At 45.3% G+C, this 20296-nt stretch overlaps 1 protein-coding gene across 1 annotated transcript in view; it reads right to left on the reverse strand.

The window, feature by feature from the left end:
• Positions 1-20296, reverse strand: part of NAMPT (nicotinamide phosphoribosyltransferase) — a 62030-nt gene that overhangs the window by 10297 nt on the left and 31437 nt on the right. Inside the window, exons 6-8 of the mRNA XM_060244720.1 lie at positions 19352-19488; positions 17085-17310; positions 11537-11656 (exon numbers count right to left, since the gene is read on the reverse strand). Of these exons, the coding sequence (XP_060100703.1) occupies positions 11537-11656; positions 17085-17310; positions 19352-19488 (483 nt within the window). The remainder of the gene's footprint in view (positions 1-11536; positions 11657-17084; positions 17311-19351; positions 19489-20296) is intronic.

The following is a 20296-nucleotide window of genomic DNA, read 5'->3' on the forward strand; positions in this document are numbered from 1 at the left end:
CATTGCTTAATAAAACAGAGTAGCTTATTTTACTAAGAGTTTCTTTTGGAAGCTTTCAGCTTTGATTTCAAGATTGCTATGTGAGCTCAAGCCCTAAGTGATGGTATACCTAATTCTGCTCTCATTTAAGGCTGCAGGAGATCCTTTAGGCAAAAACAATAGCCGCCTCAAAAATAGTTTTGCACAGTCTCCAAGCTGGTCAATATTTGTTCCTTCCACCCACAGAATTCTATCCCATACAGTACATGAGGAATTACTTTGGTAATAAAGAGCTTAACAACAGAATCTATTAGGAAATCCCCTTTAGTTCAGTAAAATCTCAGGATTACTCCCGATAGCTTATTTGCAGTTGATTTAATGGAGGCGACATGGGCGTTTCAGTTCAATGTTTCGCTAAATGTTAGACCCAGATATTTGTATATCTTACACTGTTCTATTGGAATGCCATGGATGTTCCAGATATATATATTTTAGGTCTTCTCCAAAAGACCTACCTTAGTTTTGAAATAGTTGATAGATAATCTCTCCTCCTTACAGTAATCTCCTTAGCTAACTGTTTGTAAGTGCTCAGACCATTTGTGTCTTCTTTGACCAGGGGACATGTTTGGGTAGACTTCAGGAGAAGGTGCCAAAAAGATGGGATTTTTCAAGTGTAATACTAGTTCCAGTGGGTTTTGATCACTAAATGCACTTTCTCCAACTTTAAAGAAGTCTCCTTGTTCTAACAATGCAGGAGAAATGGCTATATAGTCTACTGCGCTAGCAGTTGATAGGTACGTGAAGGGGCCTTTAGATAGATCCAGTTTTGAGCCATGCAAATTATATAAATTAAATATGAAAAGTAGCTCTAAAAGTTTTAAACCCGATTTGCTAATTACTGGGTCTATTGAGCTGCGCTCAGGTAGTGATGCTTGATCAGCAATTACAGTGTTAATATCCTTAGGAATCTCATAGTTTCCTGGCCCGATCCTGGCATTAAAATCCCCCCACAGAATCATGTTAGCATGGGGATACTGATACACCAGGTCTTCTAGTGTTTTGGATAGTTGTTCCCATAGCTTACATTCATTATGGACTTTGGATTGCTTAAGTGGGAAATATACGTAAATGCACAGGACATATTTTATAGGTAGGTCCTTAATTAGTAAGACTTGAATGTAGTTAGAACTTGGTGAGTCTAAAGTTTGAATTTCCATCCTTAGATTGACATTAATATAGCCAGCCCTCCACTACCTCTCCCTTTAGAGTATAGCTTGAGTACTGGCGTAGCATATGCTCTATAACCTTGGAGGGTTAGGGAGGTGGGGTCCTTAATCCAGGTTTCCTGTAAAAAAACAATATCAGGGTTGTAAGAAATTCAGAGTCAAAAAGTCTGTTGTGCCACCCCCCCTCCCCCCGATTCCATGACAAGATCCTTAGTTGTCACTTCAGTAATTTTTTCCAGGTTGCCTCTCAGGACACATCCATTCGTACACTGCTCCTCTTGTGCTGGAAGTTGTTCAGGTTCCACATTCTCACCAACAAACTGTCCATAGCTTTCCTCTGATTTTCTGGTTGGAAGGGTTTCAACTGCAACTTTTGAGGTTGTTGCCTCATGAGTAGTTACTATGGGATGAGGAAGTCTTTGGGGGGGCGGAGGGTCTCATTTTCCTTGGTTTCCAGAAGTTCACGTTTTAGCCAATCCAGTCTTGATATAATGTCTATTTGATCCTCTGAGGGCATCTTTGGGAAGGAATTAATTAAGCCCTCTTCTATTGAGTTCTCCAGACAGCAGCAGCCTCTATCACTATTTGTGTCCTTGAATATTTCAACTGAATTTCTTTTAGGCTGCATTTCTATAGCTGTGGGTAGAAGCTTATTATCGTAAGTCTTTTTGTTGACCACTGTAGTTCCTGTATGACATTCTTTGGGGAACAAAGATGTAATAGCAGCGTTAGCAAAAACCCTAGTTGGAAAGATTCCCTTAGATGACAAGAAGCCCATATATTTCAAGATCATTGAAAGCATTTTGGGGCTCTTAAAGTTCAGCAATAATTTTTGTACTTGGCTTGCAATGGGTAATATTTCTAATTAAGTTAAGTCTGCTGCAGCATTGTACTCCGGAAAAAGAGATCTCAGGTGAGAAACAGCCTGTTTTGTAGACTTCCAGTTGGGCATCCTGCCCTTATGTCTCACTGTAATCTACATGCGCCCCCTTGCCCAGATTGCCCGGAGGTTTGGGCTTGGGTGCCATCAATATGCAGATGACACCCAGCTCTATCTATTAATGGACGGCCGACCTGACTCCGTCCCAGAAAGCCTGGACCTAGCATTGCAAGCCGTGGCAGGTTGGCTCAGACTGAGCGGGCTGAAGTTGAATCCAACGAAGACAGAGGTCCTTTGCTTGGGTCGCGGTGCCCTGGGAAGGGAAATCCCCTTGCCGATTTTTGACGGTGTGCTGCTGAAAGCGGCACATAGGGTCAAGAGCTTGGGGGTTCTTCTGGAGCCTTCACTATCAATGGAGGCACAGATAGCGGCCGCTGCCAAGTCCGCGTTCTTTCATCTCCGACGGGCGAAGCAGTTGGCCCCCTTCCTAGAGCGCCGTGACCTAGCAACGGTGATCCATGCTACGGTCACCTCGAGACTGGATTACTGCAACGCTCTCTACATGGGGCTGCCCCTGTGCCGAACTCGGCGGCTGCAGCTGGTGCAGAACGCGGCGGCTAGGCTGTTGTTGGGACTCCCAAGATGGGAGCACATACAGCCGGGGCTGCGCGAACTGCACTGGCTGCCAGTGGGATACCGAGTTCGTTACAAGGTGCTGGTTATCACCTTTAAAGCCCTATATGGCCGAGGACCTGCCTACCTGAAGGACCGTCTCTCCCCATATGAGCCCCAAAGAGCATTGCGGTCGGCTGGAAAAAACCAGCTGACCGTCCCTGGGCCAAGGGAGGCCAGATTGAAGGCCACCCGAGATAGGGCCTTCTCTATTGCTGCTCCACTGCTGTGGAATCAACTCCCGGTAGAGGTGCGGGCCCTGCGGAGTTTGGAACAGTTCCGCAGGGCCTGTAAGACCCACCTCTATAAACTAGCCTTCAACCAATGATAAACTAGGAAATGCCTCTAAAAAAATTGCTCTTGGTTACTGAATTTTATGGAATTATTGAAGATCGAATGTTTTAGCACCATTGTAATTTGTAAATTTTAACTTGTAATTTGTCTTAACTTGGATTTTATTTGCAATTTATGTAATCTGATGTATAATGTATTTTATGTTGTAAGCCGCCCTGAGCCTGCTTTGGCGGGGAGGGCGGGATAGAAATTAAAAGTTATTATTATTATTATTATTAATATAGACCTTATGAGTTTGTAAAGTCAGGTTATAAGGTTTCATCCTACAGTTTAGCTTCTGTCCTGTGGTGTCATCTTTTAGGGTTGTGCCACTGAGTGGACTAAAATGAGCTTGATACTGAAGCAGGGTTGCCACTAAAATTTTATTTTTCATTTCCTTGACTTTCCCTGACCAACATTTGTCAGTTTCTCTGACCACCATTCAAATATAACCACAAGTTAAAAAAAGGAATAGGTCGTGTTGCATTAATGCAAGACTTAATAAAATGTTCCACTCTACAACTACCCAAGTCTCAACTGCAAAAATATTAGTCAAAGTAAGAGGTTTAATATCAGCTTCTTTCAACATTAACTGTAGCAACATCTGTTTTGCAATTGCACCAAAAATTACACTAAGATACAAACTTCAATTCAAGTAAACTCTGAATGCTAACAAGTAGGAACTTTCCAAAGCTGGGATCACTTTCACTTTCTGGTTCCAGATGTGTAATGAGCAGATCAGCAGCAAGAAAGGAGGTGGAGTCTCTGCAATCTAGAGAAGCAGACAACCCTCATCTGCAATCTTTATGCATGGGAGAAGTCAGGAAAGAGGGTGAGAGAGCTGGTACTCTGTAAACTCTAGCAGGAACAAAATTTACTTTGCATGGTGCAGAGTAGAAAGTGCTAGCTGTCTGTGAAATCCAACAGCAGCAAAACTCATTTGCAACTTTGTGCTGGGTTTGGCAGGAGACAAAACGTCCATTCCATACACAAGCATGACCCAAAAACATGCTCATCTTTATATGTAAGTTAAATGCAGTACTGGCAGGTTGGGATGAAAACAGATGTTTAAAGTTTGTATATTTTGCTAAACATTTAAACTAGCCTTACTTTGCAAATGCTATAGACAGACCTTAGAAATCATGCAGGGACAGAGCTCTACAAACACATTAGGCTGGTTGCAGGGGGTGGAGCTGAGAAAAAGGTGGAGCTGGGAAAGGGCATCATTAAGTTTTACTTCTATTCTGCTACTTCTCTATGTCAGTTGCCACAAGAACAGATCATGCTCTTGCAGCAGCGGGCCACAAATCCACTGCTTGAATATATTTTAATCACGATTTCCCTGACTTCAGACCAATTGCCCTGACTTTCCCTGACCAATTTCCATTTCCCTGACTTTCCAAAAAGTGGCAACCCTGTGAAGGCACGCTGGCTAGGATAAGGTGTTCCACACCAAGACTTATTGGACCAAAACTGGAAGGCACAAAATAGCAATATTATTCAACTCGTGCGCATCTTCATTTGACTAAAGTCTAGATTCTATAAGGCCTCATATGAAATACTTTTCTTGCGTCTTTTGATTTCTTTCTTCAACACTACTGTTTTGGTCCTATATCTATTTGTGCATTGCCTTCGAGTATGCAAAACATCGGTTTCCAAACCGGTTCCTGAACCAGGGTCGAGAACCAGCCATGTTCATGAACTGAACTGGTTTGGAAAGAAGGGGTTGCCCCCAGGGTCCCAGAGTCTCCAAAATTGTGGTGCATCTCTTGCAGACTATTCTTGGGTTGGCCACCAAGTTTAGTGAGGATTGGACTGGGGGGGGGGGGCGTTTACAGGTTAACAGTTCTCACTGTGGCCCACCCCACCCCCGATGCCTGGAAATGTGATTATTGGGCAGGGACAACCCTCCTGCCCTTCCCTGGGCCTAGGAGCCACCTGCACAGTTGTGAGTGGCCACCTCTCCTTTGGACCAACCCCCCCCCCCATAACTAGAAACATGACTACTGGGCAGGACCAACCCTCCCTGCCCGCCTGGGAGCCACCCACACAGTTGCAGGTGGCTGTTTCTCCTGGGTTCACACTCCCACCACTGACACAGTGAATGCAGGGCAGGGCCAACCCCACTCCTGCCCTGCTCAGGAGGAGTAAGGGACCCCAGGCAGTAACTCATGAGCCAGGCAAACAGATCAACCCCAAAGGAGAAAGGGGGTGAAGTTTGAAATGGAGAGGAGTCAAGGGAAGGAACCCCAAGCAGTAACTCTGGAACCGGGCAGGAAACCTGCCCCCAGGAGACCTGAGGTGACATTTGAAATGAAGAGAAGAAAGGAACCCCAGGCAGTAACTAAGTTGAAGCCCCCCCCACCAAAAGCCCCAAAACAAATGCATGCAAAGAGAAATCCCTCCACTGCAACCCAGAGAATGCGGAGGAGGCATGAGATTAAAACAAAAGGGAAGGAAAAAGCCGAGAGCACCACATTTCCGCTAAACCAAAATGTGTGTGTGTGTGTGTGTGTGTGTGTGTGAGAATGAATTCAATCCCAGTCTACCCACCATTTGCACCAAGAAAACAAACGTGCAAACAAGCAAACAAAAAGAATAGCAACTCGGAGAAACCTAGGGCAAAGCTAAGCCCCACCTGCCACCCAACTGAGAAGGCTGATTATTTGGCTCCATTATACTTTATGGGGACTGTCCCCATAGGGTATAACAGAGAAAGGATTTAAAGTGTAAACGTTTGCTAAATTGACTCCCTGCCTCATGCTGCCATAGGAAACAGTGGTGGCTCAGACGTGGCGTTGTTGCAGAGTGGCCAGGAGGGGGAGGGCAGCTTGGCAGCAGTGGCCCTGAACAGGTGGGGCTGCAAGGGGAAGGAAGCAAAGAGAAGCAATGGTGAAAGGGGAATGTGATGGAGGTTGCAGGGGTCATGCTGGCTGGTCAAATTTGATGGTAGTAAAGGAAGGCCAGGAGGTGTGAGCAGAGAAAGAACAGGGATTTCAGCACCCCGGGGAGATGCTTTTGCAGGGCAAAGAAGTCCACAAAAAGGGGGGGGGGCTTGCTCACAGTGGCAGCAAAGGGGGAGTCAGAAAGTGGATCCCTAGATGTTAGAGGCAGTGCCCAGGGGCACCTTCTGCATGCTCTGTTGGAACTGCAGCATCCCAGGAAGGTGGGTTTGACCCAAGGGAAGGAAATGATCCACAAAGAAAAAAGGCTACGGGGGATTTGACATAGGTTGTGGGGGTCGTACCAACTGGCTAACCCTTGGTGGTGATAAGAGGAAGACCAGAAGGTGCGCAAGTGCCCCACGAAGGTGCTGATCCAGGGGGCAGAAGGCAAAAAGGGGGACAGTTTGTTCACTGTGGCAGCAAAGGGGGGGTTCAGCAGGTGGACCCCTGAATATTGGAGAAGGGACCTAAGGGCACCTTTTGGCTACTCAGTCCAGACCCCAGCATCCCAGGAAGGCAGGGAGCTGTCAACAAGGAAAAGGGGGTTCTGATGGAGGCTGCAAGGTTCAGGCCAGCAGCCAACCCTTAGCAGTGGTAGAGGAAGGCCAGGAAATGTGAGTAGTGAAAGAATGGGGTCTCCAGCACTCCAGAATGGGAAGAAGGCAAAAGGGGAGGGGGGCTTGCTCAGAGCAGAAGTGAAAGGGGGTCGGGAAGCAGACCCCTGGATGTTAAGAGAGGGTGCCCAAGGGTACCTTTTGGATACTATACTGAGCACACACCCCTAATTGCCCCCCTCCCCTCATAACCTTGAATAAAACTTTGTTGGTCTTGAAGGTGCCACAGGACTCTACCTTCGTTCCCCTCCTCTTGTTATGAGCGATAAGAAGGATCTCTGTTATTGCCCGGCAGCATCTCCTGTCAATCTACGCACGTCTCCCCGGCTGGAAAATGTCACCACCCCTATTACCTAGCAATTTTTTTCCCAATTGACACGTCATCTGAGTCATAGCTCACAAGCCTTGAACCAGGCAAGATTTGGCCTGAACTATGACTCATCAAGCAGTTTGTGCCCAACCCTAAAGTTAAGGGCTGGAAAGCAAAGCTTAAAAAATGATTGCTTAGAAAAACTTGAGAACTGTGTAACCTAATAATAAAATTCTACTGAGTGATATCAGCCGATACCTGGAGATCAGTTTCATGTTATCGTAAGATCCTGCTTTGTGACCTCCCACCCAATCAACTGCAGCACTGCATTGGGGAGGGACGGTGGCTCAGTGGTAGAGCATCTGCTTGGGAAGTAGAAGGTCCCAGGTTCAATCCCCGGCATCTCCAAAAAAGGGTCCAAGCAAAGAGGTGCGAAAAACCTCAGCTTGAGACCCTGGAGAGCTGCTGCCAGTCTGAGAAGACAATACTGACTTTGATGGACCCAGGGTCTGATTCAGTAGAAGGCAGCTTCATATGTTCATATGTTCACTCACACTGCCCTCCAAAAACTGGGATCAAGAGGATCTATCAGAGCAGCCTGAAGAGTGCTAGGGATTGTGAGGGGGGAGCACAACCACCTCTTTGAGTGCAGTTCATAGCATGACCTTTAGATCTAAACATATTTATTCCCAATATGCTTTGACAATCTGATCCTGTTACAAAGAAGCTTTCTTTTTGAATAATTTTAACAGTGATATTGTCTATAATGTATTAACTTTTTGACATTGCGTTGCTTTGTTCTTGGTTTCATATTTACAGGTCTGGTTTGCTGTATTTTATGACTACTTTTCTGTGTTTAAACAAAAAGATTCTGTGGCCCTTGGGCTATAAGCATAGTATTTTAAAACCAAATCCATATCATGACAATGTAAATTGAGAAAAAAGTTAAATTTGCAGGGACTATTTGGATTGAAAGTTAAGTTGAAGTAGTGCCTCACTGGAGCTTTTTAAATACCATATTTTTCGCACCATAAGACGCACTTTTCCCCCTCAAAAAAAATGGGGGGGAAGTGTGTGCGTCTTATGGAGCAAAGGTACCGGTACCTACCTTCCTGTTGGGGGGGGGGCGATCCGCTGCCTCCGCCTCCGATCCCGGCGCTTCCCCCGCGCCTGCCTGGCTCCAGCTCTGACGCTTACAGCAAGCGCCAAGATCGCTCCCTCTGCCCTCCGATCCCAGCGCTTGCTGTAAGCATCAGAGCTGGAGCCAGGCAGGCAGGCACGGAGGAAGCACCCTCCCCCTCCACAAACCCAGCGCTTCGCGAGCGCCGGCTGTGGAGGGGGCAGCGTGCTTCCTCCGTGCCTGTCTGCCTGGCTTCAGCTCTGACGCTTACAGCAAGCGCCGGGATCGGAGGGCAGAGGGAGCGATCTTGGCGCTTGCTATAAGCGTCAGAGCTGGAGCCAGGCAGGCAGGCACGGAGGAAGCGCCGGGATCGGAGGCAGCGGATCGCCCCCCAGGAGGAAGGTGTGTCCTATCGTCCGGAGCGTCTTATGGTGCGAAAAATATGGTAACTTATTCAGTTTTACAGCATAACTAGAATGGTAATTTTAGTCCAGCAACAATAAAGAAAACACTGCAAGTTATTTTAAAGTTATCTATTCAGAAGACATGTGCTGTTTTCAGGGAAATATCCAGAAGCCTAGGGGAAAAGGTCTTCACTGAAGATTTCGGAACTATACAGATGAGAAAAGATATTTTTACATTGTACAGTGCAGAAGTCATTAGAGTTTTCAATACTACAGAGCATCCAATATAGTTATGAATACATCCTTTCTGCCAGGTCTCCCAGTTCTCTAGGATCTAGTAACAAGTTTATGGGGTCTTCTTGTGACTCGGAGAAAATGGGCAAAGCTAAAGGGCATCCTGTCATACTTAGTTCATCTGCAAGCAGCTGTATGTCAACATCCTTGAAAGCATGCCTTAAAGTTCTTTCACCCTGATGTTCCAACTGTTTATTTAGTACGTAAACCGTCTAAGAATTAATTACATAACTGTAATTAATTACATTGATGTGATGCATTTTTTGTCCTGAAACTGGTGGAATTTATTTCAAATGCATGTGGATTAATTTTGCAATGTTTTGAAATAAGATGTATTTCCAGTAAAATTTAGCAACTATTTCAAGGAGGACGGGATACATCAACTACGTTTTGTTCTAGCTCCTAATTTCTCTTTCTTAACATTTTCAAATCAGTGAAAAATACTCATAAGGTTGTGCATAATCAATAAATCTTGAATTCCAGTGTTCAAAGAACAAAATCCAGTTCCTCATAAATTTCTCCAATACCATTACCAACTATAGGTGTGGGGTTTTGAGTTTCCACGTTTTAGCTATATGCACTCTCACAATTATATTCAGTTTTGTAATTAATTCATTTTCAGCAGAGTTTCTGACAAACCTCAGTAAAAACAACTGCAGTTCAAAAGATATTCCATTACCCAAAGTTTCCAAAAATATGTTCTGCATTTGGTTCCAAAATAGCTGTCAGACAGCTAACACATACAGCAGATGTCCATTTGGGGGCTGACAGTGTCAGCAGTCTGTGTTACTCAATTGTTAGATGCCATCTCAGATACAATTCATAACAATTCTTTTTATTCATATTAACTTATTCCTGGCTGTCCCTAACCCATTTCTGTTCCTGTAAACAAACTAGGGCTTCAAATATCATCATCTCATTGTTTCTATAATTTTCTTCTTCCATTCCACTTATTGATCACCTGATACTGATCCTGCCTCTAAAGATCATCCCATCTCATAATACTTCAAAGTCACGTTTATTTTGATTGCATAGTTGTGGGTGGTTTGGGGGGCATGGCCAGAGTTAGCAGTTGGCTTCCTGAGCCCTTTCAGCCTGGGAATGCCCCGTCAGAGGCAGAAAGTTGCATCAGCAGAAAACATGGTGTAGTCCATAGGCACCAAACGAACTGAAAAAATCAAGTCCCCTCCCCCCACTGCAGCCACACCCATTAGGCCCAAAGGAGCTCAGAATGCCTTCTACAAGTGTGACCAATCAGCTCCCTTCCCAGGGGCAGCCAAGCTCCTCCTTTACAAAAGCCGGACATCTTACAATTCAGTACTTAGGGTTCATGGCATGGGCCTCTGTCTCAGCGCTCCCTGTCATGAGGACTTAGAGCAAGCAAACAAGACATTTTGGTGACAGGAAAAGCACAGGGAGAACACCTAGCACTACAGGGCAAGCACTCAGTGCTAACATCCAAGGAGAAGAGCAAAGCATGTACTCTGTGGCGGACCTCTTCCTTTCCAGAACCCTGACGGGCACCCTATGTTTAGAGGCTTGACCCAAAGGGGCAGCCACACAGTGACAGGCAAGGGCAAGGAATCCAAAACCCGCAGACCCATTCCTCTTGCTTGAAGCTTGGTGCTACCCCAACAATGACACCTCCTGCACTCCAGCATTGGTTCTGTGCAGGGGCAACAAAACCCATGGCCTCCCAGCACCATGGGACATGGCATGGGAAAAGACCTGCCGAGGGAGGATATTGACTAATCCGCATTCAGTTGAATACCCAGTAATTACCCAATAATGGTATTTATACCAAATGCATATCCCTACTTGGGACTGCTGATGGGAACTGCTCCCTTTAAGGGGGTGCGGGGGTGCTGCTAACAATGAGCAAAACTCCCAGGGCCTGCCACTCCCCACCCCTGCCTGTGATGGATGATGGACTCCGCCCCCTTGCCACATGATCCAATTGGTTCTGGCTACCCTGTCCATCACAACAGCTCCACTGGCTGCAGTGACATGGTTGCTATGCTCAGAAAACACTGGAAACCAACCAGATTTTTCTGCTGGCCACCACATAACCCATCTCCATAGGGAACGGGCTAGTGGCATCACAGACAGCACAGTGCAGGTGTGGCAGAGGATTGGTCTGCCTGTCACCTATGCCAGGATAAGAGTGATGTCTGAATACTTAGAGGCAATCTGTTCCACATGTTCTCTGGTGCCCCAAAACTGCATATTTCTGGCTAGATATTATATCTTGGATTAATCTCACATTATCTACCAAATTGCACCTCACAACTAATAAACTAATTCTACGCTATATACTATCTATGGGCAATTCCCAAACATCAGATTTACAGATTCAAAGGGCCACCTTGGTCTCCAAGCAAATTATCTTAACAACACCAGAAATCTTGCATTTTTCACTCTGTAGATGACTGGGTCAATTATATATGTTAGATAGGAGAGAATCACATGCAAGAGATGAGAAATCCTGAAACCTTCTCTTCCATCTCTCTTTGAGCAGTGATGCCTCACCTTCTCTACTTCTTGCCAGTGAACTGGATCCATACTTCGGCCTCTCATCCCCCTCCTCCCATTCTCACTGCCCCCCCTGTACAAATCTCTACTCTCAGCTTCCTGCATTTGTGCAGCTCTCACTTTCTTCTCTTGTTTGTGGGCCATGTTGGGCAAGAGGGTGTTGTTATGGTTCGCATTTTATGTGGAAATACAATCTAAAAAAAATCTTACTTGGGGGGAAGTCTTACCTCTTGCAATGTATTGATATCTACTCCATCTCCTTGAATAATTCTGAGATACGGAGGCAATACTTTGTAACCTTTTTCATTCTCTGTAACAGGAAATTTCTTTCCTAAAATTTCCAAAACCTGCAGAAAGCAAAGCAAATTTGTTCATTACTACACTGAAAACAGGATTGCACTTACCCGTAACTGTTGTGCATTGACATTTTCTGTGCAGACGCACACTGGGACTATGCTTGCAAAGGCCAGCTGTGGAACATTTTTTCCTGGTACAGAACTCCTAAAGAGGGTGCTCCAACCTAATCCAGAGTTGGCACATGCAGGTTTTCCCGCCCATGTGCTTTCCCAACACATGCTCTGGCAGCTGGTGCCCCCTTCCTGCAAGGCTGCTGTGATCCCCCATGCGAGAGCTTACAGTGGAGGAGGAGGAAGAGAATGTGTGTCTGCACAGAAAACACTGATGAACAACAGTCACAGGTAAGCGCAACCCTGTTTTCATCTTCTGTCTTTGGTGCAGCCCCACATTGGGATCATTCACAAGCTACCTACCAGAAGAGGAGGGGTGGTGCCCTCACTGGAACAAAGCCTGAAGAGCAGCTGTAGCAGGAAAAGCTCATACGTTACCAATTTCAGCCGGATCAATAACAGAGGCAGCGTGAGGCGAAGTCAGGAAAACAGCTTTCTTTACTTAACGTGCACACGGGCTTCAGACCCGGGAGTCTGAGCAAGCAGCATAAGGGCATGCAGGCTTTACATAGCACTAAACATTTGCATTGGCTTAGAACAGAAAGAAGCTGACCCAAAGAATCAATACATGTCGCACCAAGGGGTTTCAATTCGCATTGCCGTCCACCAGCTCCCTTTAGTGTGAAGCCCTAACCGCAATCCATCTGTGCTTAACCACAAGCTACTGCTGATCTTGCTTGTGGTAATTGTTCAGTTCCTCTTTTTCCCTGTTTGCTTCACAGTTCTTTGCACCTACTTTCCTTAGCTCAGCTACAGCATTTTATCATAGCAAATGTTGTTGGGACTCCCGAAATGGGAACATATACGGCCGGGGCTACATGGACTGCACTGGCTGCCGATTATATACCGGGTCCAGTACAAAGTGTTGGTCATTACCTTTAAAGCCTTATATGGCCGAGGACCCGCCTACCTGAGGGACCGTCTTTCCCCATACGAACCCCAGAGAGCACTGAGGTGAGCCAGGAAAAATCTAATGGCTATCCCTGGGCCGAAAGAGATTAAACATCAAAATATCAGAGCACGGGCCTTTTCAACCGCGGCCCCTGCCCTATGGAACCAACTCCCTGAGGAGGTGCGGGCCCTGCGGAACCTTGACCAGTTCCGTAGGGCCTGCAAGACCACCCTTTTTAAACTTGCTTACTCAGACTGCTAAAGAAGGCTGTTAATAAGGATCCGCCAATGCGGCTTAAAGACCTAGACCGCTGTGTATAAACTGGCAGAACTAGCGTCAAACATCACCAGCACTGTCAGACTAAACTATCTAATTGTATTGACTGGTTTTTAATGTTGTTAAATAATGTTTTATATTGTTAAATTTAAAGGTTTTATTATTACTGTATGTTATTAAGCAATGTTCTTAGCCGCCCTGAGCCTGCCGAGGCGGGGAGGGCGGGATACAAATAAAATTTATTATTATTATTATTATTATTATTATTATTATTATTATTATTATTATAGCAAGCAATTATAAGCCAATAACTAGGCAAGTCCAGACATGTCTTGATAGCCTCTCTTCTATTAATCCTTGATTCCTAATACAGTCTTTTCCATATACCTTAATACTTTCTCCAATATTTCCTTCTTGGCTCCTGCCTCACAGCCTTCGCCAGATCTGCATCTCTCCTGCCTCGCAGGGCCAGCATCCAGTGCTCTACAAAAATACCTTCCACCAAGCAGGTAATAGCTTTGCAGATTTCCACTAGGGGGATTCTTGCACTCAAGTGGAGTGAGTGGTGACACTCAATGGAAAGGACTTTCCTGCTGCTGTGCAACAGGCGTGCATGACAACCACCCACTGGGAAAAGGACTGCAAGGAGGCAGACCTTCCATCTTTAGGGCCCCAGTAATGCGCAAAAAGTGCCTTGCATTTACTGAAGGATTTGGTCCTATCAATAAAATACAACAGGGGATCTACCAACTCACCCTCCTGGCAAAAGTAACTGCCACCAAAAATGCCACCTTCCTTGAAAGCAACGCTAGAGGACGTATGGCCAAGGATTCAAAAGGTGGTTTCATCAACTGGGCCACCAGCAGCAGCAAAGACCACTGCAGAACGATGTGGGGAGTGGGAGGAAAAACTTTGACAATCCCTGAAGGAAATGCTGAGCTTACTACCATCTTCCTCCTCATGAAATGCCAAAACAGCTGCAAGGTGGGTCTTTACCAAGGACACTGCCTACCCTTCTTGAGCTCATGAAAGTAAGTACTCCATGACACGGGGCAGTCCTGGGGGTTCCTGTGTCTTGAGCAGCCTTGACCTCTCAGAAGCTTCTTTTAAAACCAAAGCGTCCTGTCCTGGTTTCCAAAATTTTCTTTCTTACAGTGCAGTGCTACAGAATTCCCCACAGGTATTTCTTTTGTCTCACTATGGTTCAATATGCAACTCCTTTGAGTCCATGTTCCATCTCTGCAGCTTGGCAGTTTTTACAGTTAACTTTGCAGCTAAACTTTGTGCAGTCCCTACAGAAAGCCCCCATCCCAATATTTAAATCTGAGAGATTCTCTGATTTAAACGAAAGTCCTATGCACTGCATTACCACTGCCACAGTAGCACCTGTTCTGCTAGGCAACCATGTTCCTTGCAAGCTAGCACCTGCAGCACTGTCGACTTGACTGCTGAGATTCTCTAGGAGAATCTGACTGCTGCCTGGGGTAGGTTTTTCCATCATAGATGGTGCCCCTAGAGTTGAAGCCCCTGGTCCAATCCTCTTGAAACTTGGGGGTTCTGTGTGGGAGAGACACCAGAAGCAGCTCTGCAAATTTGGTGCCTCTCACTCAAACCCCCTCCCCACCAGACGCAATTCATTGGACCCTATTTTGCCACTGACTTCTATGGCTCGTAGGGCATAATGGTGAGATGGGGGCACTCTCTTTGCCCCTAGAATTGGGCCACCTGATCCAATCTTTTTGAAACTTGGGGGTTCTGTGCAGGAGACGCTCCTACAGCTGCCCTGCAAATTTGGAGCCTCCATCTCAAACCCCCTCTCCCCAGCTGCAATGCAGTAGATGCTATTTTGCTACTGACTTAAGTGGCCTCTAGGGTATAATGGGGCCATATAGTCAGGAACAGCCAAATATCTCCTTAATCAGATTCAGCCACTGAATCTACTATTAGGAGATATTCCCCCCCCCCCAAAAAATGTAAGCCCCGAATACCCTCAGATCTAAATTTCCCCATTTTTTTCTTTTACACACCACGATGCCAGAGCATGCCACACTTGGGTGGGAAAGCCAGATCAGGGGGCAGTGCCCCCTTTAGGAGTCTTATACTAGGGGAAAATGTTCCACAGCAGGCCTGCACAATGAGGGGCTGCACTGAAGATGGAAGATGAATGACAGGGCTCCAACTTTTTTTGTGAATCTCTGGAGACAAAGTTGTACATTTCATTTCTGAAGGACTGAAACGAACTAAGCTATCAACTTTTGAACTGCATTTATTAGGAAGGAAACACCATAATTTTTTCAATACTGCTAAGAACCAGATCAGAATAAATTTTGCTAACGTTGCAAACTTTGTTTAGGAAAATAAAACAGTATGGCCTAACAATATTTCTTTCAATAGGAGCTTCCATTAATCTCCACTCACTTTTTCAGACAAGTGAAAGAAAAATCATAATGGGAATTCTTCTAATGGGGGAGATTACTGGCAAGGGGGCAAGGCAGGAGGCCTTCCAGGAAAAGCCTTCCAAGGTGCTTTTCATTACTGCTTTGGTGTGGAGAGCCAGTTTGGTGTAGTGGTTAAGAGTGCGGACTCTTATCTGGGAGAACCGGGTTTGATTCCCCATTCCTCCACTTGCACCTGCTGGAATGGCCTTGGGTCAGCCATAGCTCTGGCAGAGGTTGTCCTTGAAAGGGCAGCTGCTGTGAGAGCCCTCTCCAGCCCCACCCACCTCACAGGGTGACTGTTGTGGGGGAGGAAGGGAAAGGAGATTGTGAGCAGCTCTGAGCCTCTGTCCTTGAAAGGGCAGCTGCTGGGAGAGCCCTCTCAGTCCCACCCACCTCACAGGGTGTTTGTTGTGGGGGAGGAAGGTAAAGGAGATTGTGAGCCGCTCTGAGACTCTTCGGAGTGGAGGGCGAGATATAAATCCAATATCTTCATCCACCTCACAGGGTGTCTGTTGTGGGGGAGGAAGGTAAAGGGATTGTGAGCCGCTCTGAGACTCTTCGGAGTGGAGGGCGGGATATAAATCCAATATCTTCATCTACCTCACAGGGTGTCTGTTGTGGGGGAGGAAGGTAAAGGGGATTGTAGGCTGCTCTGAGACTCTTTGGAGTGGAGGGCGGGATATAAATCCAATATCATCATCTTCTTCTTCTTCTACATAAGAACTCCCCTGAGAAATTCACAAGGCTCTCTCCTTGTTGGACTTTCAATGCCCCTAGAAGGCTGATCTGTTCTATGGGGTTTCGGGTTAAATGGAGGGAGGATCTGCCCATTTTTGTTTCAATGCTCCTGCTGCATTATACATTCACCTTTTTGGTGCATTTGTCATTTTTGAAGGAATTTTTTTTTAAAAAATGAGTGCTGTGAGCTATTGAGAAAAGGTAGGATATATAAACATTTTAACTAAAAGATAAAAACCAGATTTTGTGAAGTCTTCAGCTGGTAGACCAACTAGTACATTCCAACCCCCAATCTGGGACTCGCTATGCAATTCCCACCCCCCACCCCTTAAATTGCTTTTGTCCACCTGAAGGTTTCCCCCAGTTCTCAAGAAGCATGATTCCAAATGCTCCGCTATAATCAGTGCCAATTCCAACAAACTAGTTGAATTCACATTTGTTTCCCTAGGTAGCTGCAGATGGAACATTTACGATTGTTTATCAAGCACTCCATTGTGCTGGTAAACTTAAAATAATTTTATTAGCGATGTAGAGAAGCTGTATATGCAAAGCAGGGCAATTCTGTTATGTAACCAGGACTTCCAAAGCCAAGACATACATTCCAAGACTTCAGAGAACATGCCAACTAGCTTTCTACCAAATTCTTGTTTTACTGACACAAGACAACTTCATGTATATACCACATAACCTTATAAAGTTATTATCAAGAGATCACCACTATGCAAATGAATGTGGGAAGGCAGTGAGCAACTCTTACGTACTTCATTTTCTTATTGCCTGACCGGCTATTGGTAGGGATGGGGAAACGGGGTAAGATGACAGGAAATGTAGGTACAACAGTTTTAGTGAGGATGGTCCTGCCAACTAATGCGTACGGCATGGAAATGCTGTTAGATTTTAACAAAATGGGGTTTCCCAAGCATGTTATTAAATATAAGCAATTAAAAAACAAAATAAGCATTACCTTCAGCACAGTATCAAGTGGATTTCCTGAATCAGGCCTAATAATCAGCGGTGCTTCGGCACTTCTCGATTCAATTAAATGCCTTAAATCTTCACCCCATATTTGTTCACAAGCGTTATAAATGTCGTAACTGTCACTGACCACAGATACAGGCACTGAAGAAAACTGGTTTACAATGTGTTCAAAAGCATCTTTTTCATGGTCTTTTCCCCAAGCAGTTATGGTACTGGGAAAACAAGAGCAATAGTAACACAACTGCACTGTAATGCAAATACATTCCTTATTCATTTACACTATCTACAGCAGTTTATACGGTACACGTTTCTATCCGTGATCATTCTTTTAAATGTCAAGAGGATACATGCCACTTAGAGGGTTTCTGCTGCTCACTGCTCCATGGGATTGATTCCCAAGCTCCTAGGAAGAGATGTGTTAGCATAGCAGCAGTGCTGCGAATGGCTCAGCCTGAAGACTGGGAACATGCACTAATGTAACCTGATTACCAGTTGCAATAAGAGTCCTTTCTGGGGCAGGATTTTACATTTCATCCATTTATTTCTAGAGCAGAGATGCACAACTCACAATATATCGGCCATAATGGGTCCTGACTGGAGCTAACTGGGCCACCAAGATTACTTGGATCCATTATTGCATGTGACCAGGCTGGGGGTGTTGAATTGTATTTCAATTGCAAGTTTCTCGGACAGATCATCTTTCTGGGGGGTGCAGCGTCAGATCACCAACTCTAATTCAAAGTACTATTGCAAGATAGCATTCCAACCTGCCCTCCTCCCCCCACCACCCCGAAAAGTCTTACTACATCCCTGCAAGAAGTTTCAGAACACAAGCTCACAGCTGTCTTATAGGCAATGCAGAAATTTCCTCACTTCATCTCTGTTTCAGTCATAAGCCACTATTTCCCATGGCAGTGGAAGGGACAGAGAGCAGCTGAGAGAATTTCTCACATCTCTTCCCAGGGGAAATTCCTTACCGTATCCCAGAGGGGGGACATAGTGAGAATTGGAAAGGGGGGGGGAGCGGTTACAGCAGCAAACTCTCCCTCCCTAGCCTTAAGGGGGCTTTGAACTGCACAACATGGCCTGCATGTTGTGCACCAAAACATTTGATTATTAGGATGATAGCTTATACTGAAGATTCTCCCTCATACATAACCGGTTCCAAGGGAAAATCCCTTAAAAAGTTGATGGGTAGGGAAAAGCAGCACAGCCTCTAACATTCCTGAAACAGTGTAAATAAGAGAGAACAATGTAGAGAACCAGGCTGCATGACAGCAAGTAAATATGTATTGAGAATACGGACTGAGCTTTCACTCAATAAGAACATTTATCGACTGAAGTTAAAAGACAGCAGATCGGATCCAGCAATCCACGGGCACAAGAATTGTAGACCTTCCCCAGCAGTCCATTCCAACCTTGAAAAAGTGGATTCTTGGGTCACAGGACACATGTGGACTAATAATCACATGAGTCAGAGGTGCCTGCACTGAAGAAGGAGCAAACCACTTCTCTCTCAGAGTCATGTGGGTAGCTGAACCCTAGAAAACAACTTGGTGTCGTCAGACAGGACTGCTGGGGAAGAGAAACATATGAAAGAACTGTGCCTTCCCCTGAGAGACTGCTGTATCCAAATCACACAATATATTGCATCTGCTCGGCAAGTTTTCATTATGGGTTCAACTGACTTAAACAAGTATTGACTGTATGGTGCATTCTTCTCATTATTGCATTCCTCCCTGCATATTTTGCTGCACTCGGATTTGCTCCCTAGGATTTCTCAGCACCGGGCTTTTATTATTGTAGAAGCAGCATTTCACAAAGAATTAAACGTGTTGATAGCAATGCTCAAGTTCTGACCAACCTCCAATGCTCACTACTCATTATATAGTATTTACTAAGAGCTTAACATGTAATATGAACTGGATGCTTAAAGAAATGACAAGCCCCCTGCATCTGGCATCCAGTTTTCTTATTTGAGATCTTGCAACCTTTTTAGGTAACGCTTTATGGCTAACATCAATAAAAACAGATACCAGTGACATTTGTAATGTCAAACCAGGAGAGTTTGCTGTGATCAACAGCTGTCACTGCCTAGTGCAAGTCTCGCAAAGAACTACTTAATCGTAATTGTATATAAATTCTGATTTAAAAAGACATGACACTCATAGCAGCCAACCCAGATTCACATTTGATTGTAATCAAAGGAAGAACAGGGGTTTAACATTCAAAGTGTCAAGGAAAGAGAGATACCTGTGTTCAGCAGCTGGAACGGAATGGCCTGGCACGGGGTCTTTTGTTCCGTAATATTTTTTAATTAAACCAATTCCTGCGACTGTATCGGTTCCTTTAAAGTTCACCAAATGCGCAGATGCGCCAATTCCTGCTGTCTGTGAACAAAACGTGACTCTGCATTACAGGCGTGCTTTAACCTGAATGACAATTTTTAGAGACTGTTTGAATGCAAAGCAACTCCAGACTGATAAATACTTTCATTCTACAGCTGGTTTTGGAGTATAAGAAGAAGAAGAAGATATTGGATTTATATCCTGCCCTCCACTCGAAGAGTCTCAGAGCGGCTCACAATCTCCTCTACCTTCCTCCCCCACAACAGACACCCTGTGAGGTGGGTGGGGCTGGAGAGGGCTCTCACAGCAGCTGCCCTTTCAAGGACAACCTCTGCCAGAGCTATGGCTGACCCAAGGCCATTCCAGCAGGTGCAAGTGGAGGAGTGGGGAATCAAACCCGGTTCTCCCAGATAAGAGTCCACACACTTAACCACTACACCAAACTGGCTCTCCACTACACCAAACTTATTTATACCAAACTGGTATAAATAAGATACCATGTTTCTTTTATTGCAGAGTTTAATGTTACAAGACCAAAGAAAACATAATTCTTGGTGCTGAGCAAGGCTTTTTTGTAGCAGGAACGCATTTGCATATTGGACCACACACCCCGGATGTAGCCAATCCTCCAAGAGCTTACAGAGCTCTTAGTACAGGACCTACTGTAAGCTCCAGGAGGACTGGCTACATCAGGGGTGTGTGGCCTAATATGCAAAGGAGTTCCTGCTACAAAAAAAGCCCTGGTGCTAAAGATTCAAAATGCTGAAGATTTTTGAATGTTACATCAATTTTACATGAAATAGGCACCAAGTGCAGTTGCCCAGAGAAGTTTCATTTCATGAGCCAACTG

This window comes from Heteronotia binoei, chromosome 8 (genome assembly GCF_032191835.1).
Source record: "Heteronotia binoei isolate CCM8104 ecotype False Entrance Well chromosome 8, APGP_CSIRO_Hbin_v1, whole genome shotgun sequence".
Lineage (NCBI taxonomy): Eukaryota > Metazoa > Chordata > Lepidosauria > Squamata > Gekkonidae > Heteronotia > Heteronotia binoei.